The sequence below is a fragment of the Bufo bufo genome, chromosome 1 (genome assembly GCF_905171765.1).
Source record: "Bufo bufo chromosome 1, aBufBuf1.1, whole genome shotgun sequence".
NCBI classification, from domain to species: Eukaryota; Metazoa; Chordata; class Amphibia; order Anura; family Bufonidae; genus Bufo; species Bufo bufo.
Window position 1 is genome coordinate 812,992,089 of NC_053389.1, and position 16,079 is coordinate 813,008,167.

Genomic DNA, 16,079 nt, shown 5'->3' on the forward strand with positions numbered 1-16,079 from the left:
TAGGGCACTCACTGATCTTCACTATTAATACAGACATAATGGGGCACTCTCTGACTGATAATACAGACATAATGGAGCACTCTCTGACACACACTGATAATACAGACAAAATGGAGCACTCTCTGACCCACACTGATAATACAGACATAATGGAGCACTCTCTGAGTTACACAGATAATACAGACATAATAGGGCACTCTCTGACCCATACTGATGATACAGACATAATGGGGCACTCTCTGTCATACACTGATAAAACAGACATAATGGAGCACTCTCTGACCCATACTGATAATACAGACATAATGGGGCACTCTCTGACCCATACTGATAATACAGACATAATGGGGCACTCTCTGTCATACACTGATAATACAGACATAATGGGGCACTCTCTGACTGATAATACAGACATAATGGAGCACTCTCTGACACACACAGATAATACAGACATAATAGGGCACTCTCTGACCCATACTGATAATACAGACATAATGGGGCACTCTCTGTCATACACTGATAATACAGACATAATGGGGCACTCTCTGACCCATACTGATAATACAGACATAATGGGGCACTCTCTGTCATACACTGATAATACAGACATAATGGGGCACTCTCTGACATACACTAATAATACAGACATAATGGAGCGCTCTCTGACCCACACTGATAATACAGACATAATGGGGCACTCTCTGACATACACTAATAATACAGACATAATGGAGCGCTCTCTGACCCACACTGATAATACAGACATAATGGAGCGCTCTCTGACCCACACTGATAATAGAGACATAATAGGGTACTCTCTGAGTTACACTGATAATACAGAAATAATGGAGTACTCTCTGACCCACACTGATAATACAGACATAATGGGGCACTCTCTGACCCATAATGATAATACAGACATAATGGGGCACTCTGACCCACACTGATAATGCAGACATAATGGAGCACTCTCTGACCCACACAGATAATACAGACATAATGAAGCACTCTCTGACATACACTGATAATACAGACATAATAGGGCACTCTCTGAGTTACACTGATAATACAGACATAATGGGGCACTCTCTGACCCATACTGATAATACAGACATAATGAAGCACACTGAGTTACACTGATAATACAGACATAATGGAGCACTCTCTGACCCATACTGATAATACAGACATAATGGGGCACTCTCTGACATACACTAATAATACAGACACAATGGAGTGCTCTCTGACCCACACTGATAATACAGACATAATAGGGTACTCTCTGAGTTACACTGAAAATACAGACATAACGGAGCACTCTCTGACATACACTTATAATACAGACATAATAGGTCACTCTCTGAGTTACACTGATAATACAGACATAATGGAGCACTCTATGAGTTACACTGATAATACAGACATAATGGAGCACTCTCTGACATACACTGATAATACAGACATAATGGGGCACTCTCTGAGTTACACTGATAATACAGACAAAATGGGTCACTCTCTGACCCATACTGATAATACAGACATAACGGAGCACTCTCTGCATTACACTAATAATACAGACATAATGGAGCAATCTCTGACCCACACTGATAATACAGACATAATGGGGCGCTTTCTGACCAACACTGATAATACAGACATAATGGAGCACTCTCTGACCCACGCGGATAATACAGACATAATAGGGTACTCTCTGAGTTACACTGATAATACAGACATAATGGAGCACGCTCTGACCCATACTGATAATACAGACATAATGGGGCACTCTCTGACCCATACTGATAATACAGACATAATGGGGCACTCTCTGTCATACACTGATAATACAGACATAATGGGGCACTCTCTGACTGATAATACAGACATAATGGAGCACTCTCTGACACACACAGATAATACAGACATAATAGGGCACTCTCTGACCCATACTGATAATACAGACATAATGGGGCACTCTCTGTCATACACTGATAATACAGACATAATGGGGCACTCTCTGACCCATACTGATAATACAGACATAATGGGGCACTCTCTGTCATACACTGATAATACAGACATAATGGGGCACTCTCTGACATACACTAATAATACAGACATAATGGAGCGCTCTCTGACCCACACTGATAATACAGACAAAATAGAGTACTCTCTGAGTTACACAGATAATACAGACATAATGGGTCACTCTCTGACCCACACTGATAATACAGACATATTGGGGCACTCTCTGACATACACTAATAATACAGACATAATGGAGCGCTCTATGACCCACACTGATAATACAGACATAATGGAGCGCTCTCTGACCCACACTGATAATAGAGACATAATAGGGTACTCTCTGAGTTACACTGATAATACAGAAATAATGGAGTACTCTCTGACCCACACTGATAATACAGACATAATGGGGCACTCTCTGACCCATAATGATAATACAGACATAATGGGGCACTCTGACCCACACTGATAATGCAGACATAATGGAGCACTCTCTGACCCACACAGATAATACAGACATAATGAAGCACTCTCTGACATACACTGATAATACAGACATAATAGGGCACTCTCTGAGTTACACTGATAATACAGACATAATGGGGCACTCTCTGACCCATACTGATAATACAGACATAATGAAGCACACTGAGTTACACTGATAATACAGACATAATGGAGCACTCTCTGACCCATACTGATAATACAGACATAATGGGGCACTCTCTGACATACACTAATAATACAGACACAATGGAGTGCTCTCTGACCCACACTGATAATACAGACATAATAGGGTACTCTCTGAGTTACACTGAAAATACAGACATAACGGAGCACTCTCTGACATACACTTATAATACAGACATAATAGGTCACTCTCTGAGTTACACTGATAATACAGACATAATGGAGCACTCTATGAGTTACACTGATAATACAGACATAATGGAGCACTCTCTGACATACACTGATAATACAGACATAATGGGGCACTCTCTGAGTTACACTGATAATACAGACAAAATGGGTCACTCTCTGACCCATACTGATAATACAGACATAACGGAGCACTCTCTGCATTACACTAATAATACAGACATAATGGAGCAATCTCTGACCCACACTGATAATACAGACATAATGGGGCGCTTTCTGACCAACACTGATAATACAGACATAATGGAGCACTCTCTGACCCACGCGGATAATACAGACATAATAGGGTACTCTCTGAGTTACACTGATAATACAGACATAATGGAGCACGCTCTGACACATACTGATAATACAGACATAATGGAGCACTCTCTGACCCATACTGATAATACAGACATAATGGAGCACTCTCTGACATACACTGATAATACAGACATAATGGGGCACTCTGACCCACACTGATAATGCAGACATAATGGAGCACTCTCTGACCCACACAGATAATACAGACATAATGAAGCACTCTCTGATATACACTGATAATACAGACATAATAGGGCACTCTCTGAGTTACACTGATAATACAGACATAATGGGGCACTCTCTGACCCATACTGATAATACAGACATAATGAAGCACACTGAGTTACACTGATAATACAGACATAATGGAGCACTCTCTGACCCACACAGATAATACAGACATAATGGAGCACTCTCTGACCCATACTGATAATACAGACATAATGGGGCACTCTCTGACATACACTAATAATACAGACACAATGGAGTGCTCTCTGACCCACACTGATAATACAGACATAATAGGGTACTCTCTGAGTTACACTGAAAATACAGACATAACGGAGCACTCTCTGACATACACTTATAATACAGACATAATAGGTCACTCTCTGAGTTACACTGATAATACAGACATAATGGAGCACTCTATGAGTTACACTGATAATACAGACATAATAGGGCACTCTCTGAAATACACTGATAATACAGACATAATGGGGCACTCTTTGACCAATACTGATAATACAGACATAATGGGTCACTCTCTGAGTTACACTGATAATACAGACATAATAGGTCACTCTCTGACCCACGCTGATAATACAGACATAATGGGGCATGCTCTGACCCATACTGATAATACAGACATAATAGAGCACTCTCTGACCCATACTGATAATACAGACATAATGGAGCACTCTCTGACCCATACTGATAATACAGACATAACGGAGCACTCTCTGCATTACACTAATAATACAGACATAATGGAGCAATCTCTGACCCACACTGATAATACAGACATAATGGGGCGCTTTCTGACCAACACTGATAATACAGACATAATGGAGCACTCTCTGACCCACGCGGATAATACAGACATAATAGGGTACTCTCTGAGTTACACTGATAATACAGACATAATGGAGCACGCTCTGACACATACTGATAATACAGACATAATGGAGCACTCTCTGACCCATACTGATAATACAGACATAATGGAGCACTCTCTGACATACACTGATAATACAGACATAATGGGGCACTCTGACCCACACTGATAATGCAGACATAATGGAGCACTCTCTGACCCACACAGATAATACAGACATAATGAAGCACTCTCTGATATACACTGATAATACAGACATAATAGGGCACTCTCTGAGTTACACTGATAATACAGACATAATGGGGCACTCTCTGACCCATACTGATAATACAGACATAATGAAGCACACTGAGTTACACTGATAATACAGACATAATGGAGCACTCTCTGACCCACACAGATAATACAGACATAATGGAGCACTCTCTGACCCATACTGATAATACAGACATAATGGGGCACTCTCTGACATACACTAATAATACAGACACAATGGAGTGCTCTCTGACCCACACTGATAATACAGACATAATAGGGTACTCTCTGAGTTACACTGAAAATACAGACATAACGGAGCACTCTCTGACATACACTTATAATACAGACATAATAGGTCACTCTCTGAGTTACACTGATAATACAGACATAATGGAGCACTCTATGAGTTACACTGATAATACAGACATAATAGGGCACTCTCTGAAATACACTGATAATACAGACATAATGGGGCACTCTTTGACCAATACTGATAATACAGACATAATGGGTCACTCTCTGAGTTACACTGATAATACAGACATAATAGGTCACTCTCTGACCCACGCTGATAATACAGACATAATGGGGCATGCTCTGACCCATACTGATAATACAGACATAATAGAGCACTTTCTGACCCATACTGATAATACAGACATAATGGAGCACTCTCTGACCCATACTGATAATACAGACATAACGGAGCACTCTCTGCATTACACTAATAATACAGACATAATGGAGCAATCTCTGACCCACACTGATAATACAGACATAATGGGGCGCTTTCTGACCAACACTGATAATACAGACATAATGGAGCACTCTCTGACTGATAATACAGACATAATGGAGCACTCTCTGACCCACGCGGATAATACAGACATAATAGGGTACTCTCTGAGTTACACTGATAATACAGACATAATGGAGCACGCTCTGACCCATACTGATAATACAGACATAATGGAGCACTCTCTGACCCATACTGATAATACAGACATAATGGAGCACTCTCTGACATACACTGATAATACAGACATAATGGGGCACTCTCTGACCCACACTGATAATACAGACATAATGGAGCGCTCTCTGACCCACACTGATAATACAGACATAATGGAGCACTCTCTGACATACACTAATAATACAGACATAATGGAGCGCTCTCTAACCCACAATGATAATACAGACATAATGGAGCACTCTCTGACCCACACTGATAATACAGACATAATAGGGCACTCTCTGACATACACTGATAATACAGACATAATGGAGCACTCTCTGACCCACGCTGATAATACAGACATAATGGAGCACTCTCTGACCCACACTGATAATATAGACATAATGGGTCACTCTCTGAGTTACACTGATAATACAGACATAATGGAGCACTCTCTGACCCATACTGATAATACAGACATAATGGAGCACTCTCTGACATACACTGATAATACAGACATAATGGGGCACTCTCTGACCCACACTGATAATACAGACATAATGGAGCGCTCTCTGACCCACACTGATAATACAGACATAATGGAGCACTCTCTGACATACACTAATAATACAGACATAATGGAGCGCTCTCTAACCCACAATGATAATACAGACATAATGGAGCACTCTCTGACCCACACTGATAATACAGACATAATAGGGCACTCTCTGACATACACTGATAATACAGACATAATGGAGCACTCTCTGACCCACGCTAATAATACAGACATAATGGAGCACTCTCTGACCCACACTGATAATATAGACATAATGGGTCACTCTCTGAGTTACACTGATAATACAGACATAATGGAGCACTCTCTGACCCACACTGATCATACAGACCTAATGGAGCACTCTCTGACCCACACTGTTCATACAGACATAATAGGGCACTCTCTGAAATACACTGATAATACAGACATAATGGAGCACTCTCTGACATCCACTGATAATACAGACATAATGGAGCACTCTCTGACATACAATGATAATACAGACATAATGGGGCACTCTCTGACCCATACTGATAATACAGAAATAATAGGGCACTCTCTGACATACACTGTTAATACAGACATAATGGAGCACTCTCTGACATACACTGATAATACAGACATAATGGAGCACTCTCTGACCCATACTGATAATACAGAAATAATAGGGCACTCTCTGACATACACTGTTAATACAGACATAATGGGGCACTCTCTGACATACACTGATAATACAGACATAATGGGGCACTCTCTGACCCATATTGATAATACAGACATAATGGAGCACTCTCTGACATACAATGATAATACAGACATAATGGAGCACTCTCTGACATACACTGATAATACAGACATAATAGGGCACTCTCTGAAATACACTGATAATACAGACATAATGGAGCACTCTCTGACATCCACTGATAATACAGACATAATGGAGCACTCTCTGACATACACTGTTAATACAGACATAAAGGAGCACTCTCTGACATACACTGATAATACAGACATAATGGAGCACTCTCTGACCCATACTGATAATACAGAAATAATAGGGCACTCTCTGACATACACTGTTAATACAGACATAATGGGGCACTCTCTGACATACACTGATAATACAGACATAATGGGGCACTCTCTGACCCATATTGATAATACAGACATAATGGGGCACTCTCTGACATACAATGATAATACAGACATAATGGAGCACTCTCTGACATACACTGATAATACAGACATAATGGGGCACTCTCTGAAATACACTGATAATACAGACATAATGGAGCACTCTCTGACATACACTGATAATACAGACATAATGGAGCACTCTCTGACCCACACTGATCATACAGACATAATAGGGCACTCTCTGACATACACTGATAATACAGACATAATGGAGCACTCTCTGACATACACTGATAATACAGACATAATGGAGCACTCTCTGACATACACTGATAATACAGACATAATGGAGCACTCTCTGACCCACACTGATCATACAGACATAATAGGGCACTCTCTGACATACACTGATAATACAGACATAATGGGGCACTCTCTGACATACACTGATAATACAGACATAATGGAGCACTCTCTGACATACACTGATAATACAGACATAATGGAGCACTCTCTGGCATACACTGATCATACAGACATAATGGGGCACTCTCTGACCCACACTGATCATACAGACATAATGGAGCACTCTCTGACCTACAGTAATAATACAGACATAATGGAGCACTCTCTGACCCATACTGATAATACAGACATAATGGAGCACTCTCTGACATACACTGATAATACAGACATAATGGAGCACTCTCTGACATACACTGATAATACAGACATAATGGAGCACTCTCTGACCCACACTGATAATACAGACATAATGGAGCACTCTCTGACTCACACTGATAATACAGACATAATGGAGCACTCTCTGACATACACTGATAATACAGACATAATAGGGCACTCTCTGACATACACTGATAATACAGACATAATGGAGCACTCTCTGACATACACTGATAATACAGACATAATGGGGCAATCTCTGACATACACTGATAATACAGACATAATAGGGCACTCTCTGACATACACTGATAATACAGACATAATAGGGCACTCTCTGACATACACTGATAATACAGACATAATGGAGCACTCTCTGACATACACTGATAATACAGACATAATGGGGCAATCTCTGACCCATACTGATAATACAGACATAATGGAGCACTCTCTGACATACACTGATAATGCAGATATAATGGAGCACTCTCTGACATACACTGATAATACAGACATAATGGAGCACTCTCTAACATACACTGATAATACAGACATAATGGAGCACTCTCTGACCCACACAGATAATACAGACATAATGGAGCACTCTCTGACCCACACTGATAATACAGACATAATGGGGCACTCTCTGACCCACACTGATAATACAGACATAATAGGGCACTCTCTGACATACACTGATAATACAGACATAATGGATCGCTCTCTGACATACACTGATAATACAGACATAATGGAGCACTCTCTGACATACACTGATAATATAGACATAATGGAGCGCTCTCTGACATACACTGATAATGCAGATATAATGGAGCACTCTCTGACTCTCTGTTGGACAGGGCTATTGGTAAATTTGATACAAGATCCCATCAGGATCTCCTTTTCGGAACATATTGCAATAAATCCAAAAAAGAGACAACATTCCAGTAGAAGTTTGAGAATATAGCCCTCAGTTCACACAAATACGAGATATCCTATTTAGCTACCTACCATTACTTTATGAAGATGAGAAACTCCAATTTTTATTATGACAGAGATGCAAAGTAATCTACACCTACAATAGGTAGACACATTTGTCCAAGCTCCCTACGTCCTGTACAATCTAATAAAACGTGGCTGCACTGTCGTGGCTTTTATCGATGTGGCCTCCGTGCAGAACCTGTATGTACGCTAAACCTATAACAAGCTTTACCAATCATACAACCACATTTTACATAAAGAATTACGTTAATTGTAATATCAGTTATTTACTAAATGTCATGCCCATTATGCGACATCTCATTCGTGGTTTGCACATCTAGATGGGTAACAATGCAGATCCTGGAGCCTCTTAATGGTATCTCTGGAAGTGATCATCTGAACATTTCTGGGGCCTCCAGGCATTTTTTGAAGAGTGCGATGAAGGATAGCTGGCCTCCTGCAGAGTAAGGGCTATTGAGATGTGAAAACACCCCCAGAGGAGGAAATATTGAACATCACCTCCAGGATAGTGAGGCGTATTGGATCATGACTCTAACCACACGTGCTCCCATGGACCTTATGTCCCATTATTGAGTGAACTGATTCCGTGTTTATCATTATATGAATTGATCGCTTTGTGGACGTATGTATCATCATTAACGTGACCCTAGCGTGGTATTCACACAGAGGTATTAGATTGCTCAGCGGGATTGGTCCTGTGGTCGGCTTTCGTGGTGTTTGTATGCTACGACTAAGACCGCTACAGTTGGTCGAAACTTGTCAGCAATGCACAGAAGGGGATTTGATTTTTAAAGGATTTACTTCAATAACTTTTTGGATTTTATTTACCCTCTGGATCCCATTTCTTGATTACTTGGGCTGAACTCACCATGGTTTGGATTTCTGACTCAAGTGAGTGTTCTAGACTTTTATCCATGGGACTCTCTGACTCCAGGAGTTAATAGCAAGAAGTCTCTAACTCGTACTGTTAATAGGGACATTATAGGGCACTGTCTGAGAGGCCTGTGAAAAAGCTGGCGGGAAACTGCTCGGGTGACTCTTCTCCGTGTGGTTCCATTAGCATGAAGCTCCTGACAGGTTCCTGTTACAACGTGGTTGGTCAGTGGTGGTGGTGGTACTGTGAACTATGGCCATTTATCTGTAGAGCACTATGTAGGCTCTCAATGGATATATATATAAGCAATTTCTGGATCTATGTGGGCAAAAGTTTGCCACTCCTTGAGCATGTTCTTCAACTATGTGGACAGTATATGACTGTGGTCAAAGTATGACATTCTATTCATCGTTTGACATTATGTGGGAATCAGCAGTGTAGCCAATGGCAGATTATAGTATGGTCGGTGTGAGTCGTAGTGCACCCCGTCCCCACTTACCTGCCCATCCATCATACTTCGTGAAGTTAGGCCTCCACCACCGGGAGAGTATATGGTTTTTGAACCCAACCAGCAGGTTCCACACCTGTTTTAGGACCAGATATGATAGAGACAGGAGACCTAACAGGTGAAGCCACTCGTATATTTGAGCCTCCTCCATCTGATCTTCCCTGGGGTCCTCTGTGCTGTCACCTGTTCTGATCCTACTGTACAACTGCAGCTCTCCTCATCCTCCTCTGGCTGACACTCAGTGATACAGATGACTCCTCCTTTATTTAATTACGTGATCCCATAAAAAGCATTGAAGACTTATCCTCGGGATACGTATTAATATGTATTATATCCAGGGGCTCTATAGCTGGGTCATACTGATCACTAAAACAGGAGATCAGAGCCACCTATTACGCTTCACTGCTAAACCAGAATGAGTAGTGTGAATGGATCAGTGGTCACGGATGTACCCTGCCTGACCATGTGTATGGACGCAATGGAAGACATGAGAAGTAGACACCTTTGAGAACATGCAGAGTACTGTAGGTGTCAAATATAATAAGCGATGTCTATAAATGTTTCCTGATACCCTCAGATTTGTTGGCTCTTCCTTTCGTAGCTAGCGTAGGACTCTTTCAATTCTTCCCATGTAGACTCTTCAGGTTAACTAAAGACTAGCGTTGGTCACGAATTTTCGAATAGCGAATAATAATCGCGAATATCGGCACTTCAAGAATTTGCAAATATTTAGAATATAGTGATATACACTGCTCAAAAAAATAAAGGGAACACTTAAACAACACAATGTAACTCCAAGTCAATCACACTTCTGTGAAATCAAACTGTCCACTTAGGAAGCAACACTGAGTGACAATCAATTTCACATGCTGTTGTGCAAATGGGATAGACAACAGGTGGAAATTATAGGCAATTAGCAAGACCCCCCCAATAAAGGAGTGGTTCTGCAGGTGGTGACCTGACCACTTCTCAGTTCCTATGCTTCCTGGCTGATGTTTTGGTCACTTTTGAATGCTGGCGGTGCTTTCACTCTAGTGGTAGCATGAGACAGAGTCTACAACCCACACAAGTGGCTCAGGTAGTGCAGCTTATCCAGGATGGCACATCAATGCGAGCTGTGGCAAGAAGGTTTGCTGTATCTGTCAGCGTAGTGTCCAGAGCATGGAGGCGCTACCAGGAGACAGGCCAGTAAATCAGGAGACGTGGAGGAGGCCGTAGGAGGGCAACAACCCAGCAGCAGGACCGCTACCTCCGCCTTTGTGCAAGGAGGAACAGGAGGAGCACTGCCAAAACCCTGCAAAATTACCTCCAGCAGGCCACAAATGTGCATGTGTCTGCTCAAACGGTCAGAAACAGACTCCATGAGGGTGATATGAGGGCCCGACGTCCACAGGTGGTGGTTGTGCTTACAGCCTAACACCGTGCAGGACGTTTGGCATTTGCCAGAGAACACCAAGATTGGCAAATTCGCCACTGGCGCCCCGTGCTCTTCACAGATGAAAGCAGGTTCACACTGAGCACATGTGACAGACGTGACAGAGTCTGGAGACGCCGTGGAGAACGTTCTGCTGCCTGCAACATCCTCCAGCATGACCGGTTTGGCATTGGGTCAGTAATGGTGTGGGGTGGCATTTCTTTGGAGGGCCGCACAGCCCTCCATGTGCTCACCAGAGGTAGCCTGACTGCCATTAGGTACCGAGATGAGATCCTCAGACCCCTTGTGAGACCATATGCTGGTGCGGTTGGCCCTGGGTTCCTCCTATTGCAAGACAATGCTAGACCTCATGTGGCTGGAGTGTGTCAGCAGTTCCTGCAAGACGAAGGCATTGATGCTATGGACTGGCCCGCCCGTTCCCCAGACCTGAATCCAATTGAGCACATCTGGGACATCATGTCTCGCTCTATCCACCAACATCACGTTGCACCACAGACTGTCCAGGAGTTGGCAGATGCTTTAGTCCAGGTCTGGGAGGAGATCCCTCAGGAGACCGTCCGCCACCTCATCAGGAGCATGCACAGGTGTTGTAGGGAGGTCATACAGGCACGTGGAGGCCACACACACTACTGAGCCTCATTTTGACTTGTTTTAAGGACATTACATCAAAGTTGGATCAGCCTGTAGTGTGTTTTTCCACTTTAATTTTGAGTGTGACTCCAAATCCAGACCTCCATGGGTTGAAAATTTTGATTTCCATTTTTTCATTTTTGTGTGATTTTGTTGTCAGCACATTCAACTATGTAAAGAACAAAGTATTTCAGAAGAATATTTAATTAATTCAGATCTAGGATGTGTTATTTTTGTGTTCCCTTTATTTTTTTGAGCAGTGTATATTCGTAATTTCGAATATTGTAGATTAATTTTCCATCAGTAACCTCCCTGCTTCTTGCTTGTGGGCCAATGAGAAGGCTGCAATGTCTTTGTCTGAGCTTAGCAACATCCCTAGCAACCAATAGGAAAGCTGCCTCCCCCTTACTATATAAGAACCTCCCCAGCAGCCATTTTCTGCAGTTTGTTGCAGATCTGAGAGAGACAGCAGTGTTATTGCTGTGCTCTGTGCTTTACTGTGTCATTACATTAGATAGTTAGTTAGTTAGTTAGTTAGTTAGTTAGTTAGTTAGCTTATATATACACTGCTCAAAAAAATAAAGGGAACACAAAAATAACACATCCTAGATCTGAATTAATTAAATATTCTTCTGAAATACTTTGTTCTTTACATAGTTGAATGTGCTGACAACAAAATCACACAAAAATAAAAAAATGGAAATCAAATTTTTCAACCCATGGAGGTCTGGATTTGGAGTCACACTCAAAATTAAAGTGGAAAAACACGCTACAGGCTGATCCAACTTTGATGTAATGTCCTTAAAACAAGTCAAAATGAGGCTCAGTGGTGTGTGTGGCCTCCACGTGCCTGTATGACCTCCCTACAACGCCTGTGCATGCTCCTGATGAGGTGGTGGACGGTCTCCTGAGGGATCTCCTCCCAGACCTGGACTAAAGCATCTGCCAACTCCTGGACAGTCTGTGGTGCAACGTGACGTTGGTGGATAGAGCGAAACATGATGTCCCTGATGTGCTCAATTGGATTCAGGTCTGGGGAACGGGCGGGCCAGTCCATAGCATCAATGCCTTTGTCTTGCAGGAACTGCTGACACACTCCAGCCACATGAGGTCTAGCATTGTCTTGCAATAGGAGGAACCCAGGGCCAACCGCACCAGCATATGGTCTCACAAGGGGTCTGAGGATCTCATCTCGGTACCTAATGGCAGTCAGGGTACCTCTGGCGAGCACATGGAGGGCTGTGCGGCACTCCAAAGAAATGCCACCCCACACCATTACTGAACCTATGCCAAACCGGTCATGCTGGAGGATGTTGCAGACAGCAGAACGTTCTCCACGGTGTCTCCAGACTCTGTCACGTCTGTCACATGTGCTCAGTGTGAACCTGCTCTCATCTGTGAAGAGCACAGGGCGCCAGTGGCGAATTTGCCAATCTTGGTGTTCTCTGGCAAATGCCAAACGTCCTGCACGGTGTTGAGCTGCAAGCACAACCCCCACCTGTGGACGTCGGGCCCTCATATCACCCTCATGGAGTCTGTTTCTGACCGTTTGAGCAGACACATGCACATTTGTGGCCTGCTGGAGGTCATTTTGCAGGGCTCTGGCAGTGCTCCTCCTGTTCCTCCTTGCACAAAGGCGGAGGTAGCGGTCCTGCTGCTGGGTTGTTGCCCTCCTACGGCCTCCTCCACATCTCCTGATGTACTGGCCTGTCTCCTGGTAGCGCCTCCATGCTCTGGACACTACGCTGACAGACACAGCAAACCTTCTTGCCACAGCTCGCATTGATGTGCCATCCTGGATAAGCTGCACTACCTGAGCCACTTGTGTGGGTTGTAGACTCCGTCTCATGCTACCACTAGAGTGAAAGCACCGCCAGCATTCAAAAGTGACCAAAACATCAGCCAGGAAGCATAGGAACTGAGAAGTGGTCTGTGGTCACCACCTGCAGAACCACTCCTTTATTGGGGGTGTCTTGCTAATTGCCTATAATTTCCACCTGTTGTCTATCCCATTTGCACAACAGCATGTGAAATTGATTGTCACTCAGTGTTGCTTCCTAAGTGGACAGTTTGATTTCACAGAAGTGTGATTGACTTGGAGTTATATTGTGTTGTTTAAGTGTTCCCTTTATTTTTTTGAGCAGTGTTTATAATACAGATAGCCAGTGTAGGTTAGATAGTGATATAGTGTAGCTGATAGGTTCTGCTGTCCATACATACATGCTACATACAGTACAGACCAAAAGTTTGGACACACCTTCTCATTCAAAGAGTTTTCTTTATTTTCATGACTATGAAGGCATCAAAACTATGAATTAACACATGTGGAATTATATACATAACAAACAAGTGTTAAACAACTGAAAATAGGTCATATTCTAGGTTCTTCAAAGTAGCCACCTTTTGCTTTGATTACTGCTTTGCACACTCTTAGCATTCTCTTGATGAGCTTCAAGAGGTAGTCCCCTGAAATGGTCTTCCAACAGTCTTGAAGGAGTTCCCAGAGATGCTTAGCACTTGTTGGCCCTTTTGCCTTCACTCTGCGGTCCAGCTCACCCCAAGCCATCTCGATTGGGTTCAGGTCCGGTGACTGTGGAGGCCAGGTCATCTGGCGCAGCACCCCATCACTCTCCTTCATGGTCAAATAGCCCTTACTTTCAAAGTTTTCCCAGTTTTTCGGCTGACTGATTGACCTTCATTTCTTAAAGTAATGATGGCCACTCGTTTTTCTTTACTTAGCTGCTTTTTTCTTGCCATAATACAAATTCTAACAGTCTATTCAGTAGGACTATCAGCTGTGTATCCACCTGACTTCTCCTCAACGCCACTGATGGTCCCAACCCCATTTATAAGGCAAGAAATCCCACTTATTAAACCTGTCAGGGCACACCTGTGAAGTGAAAACCATTTCAGGGGACTACCTCTTGAAGCTCATCAAGAGAATGCCAAGAGTGTGCAAAGCAGTAATCAAAGCAAAAGGTGGCTACTTTGAAGAACCTAGAATATGACATATTTTCAGTTGTTTCACACTTGTTTGTTATGTATATAATTCCACATGTGTTAATTCATAGTTTTGATGCCTTCATAGTCATGAAAATAAAGAAAACTCTTTGAATGAGAAGGTGTGTCCAAACTTTTGGTCTGTACTGTACATAGTGCTGTGATGTCACAAGTTCACAATAATACTTAGTGCACCAATCGCTAATAAGTAGTCAGACCTGATAAAATGTGAAGTTGCACGTATTGCGATAAAATATTTGCATCATTAGTGCCAATTTCGCGATCGTGAATATATTGGAGCACTCTATCTGCATATAAAGCTATTGTAATGTTCTGCCGTGCCGACCATTTTCTCCAGTCTCAGGAAACGTCTAGCAGCTTGAAAAAATGTAGCAAAAGTGACCCACGTCTGTATTGTGCGTGAATTAAGCGAATATTACATTGCCGATTTTTCGCGATCAAGAAAATAACCTTGAATTCACAAATATTCTACCAAATATTCGCGAAATATTGCAAATTCGAATATTTCCCCTGCCTCTCATCACTACTAAAGACATATGGTTTTAGGAATCAGCAGGTTCTACAACATTCTGCTTTGATATAAAACTTCATGTGATGCAGATGTATGGAGCAAATCATATTTGCTG

At 42.4% G+C, this 16,079-nt stretch overlaps 1 protein-coding gene across 1 annotated transcript in view; it reads right to left on the minus strand.

Moving 5' to 3' along the window:
• The window catches only part of LOC120986585 (very-long-chain 3-oxoacyl-CoA reductase-B-like), a 61,889-nt gene extending 51,280 nt beyond the window's left edge, over positions 1–10,609 (minus strand). The window contains exon 1 of the mRNA XM_040415246.1: positions 10,359–10,609. Within this exon, the coding sequence (XP_040271180.1) occupies positions 10,359–10,518 (160 nt within the window). The 5' untranslated portion in view covers positions 10,519–10,609. The remainder of the gene's footprint in view (positions 1–10,358) is intronic.
• Positions 10,610–16,079: the final 5,470 nt, after the last annotated feature.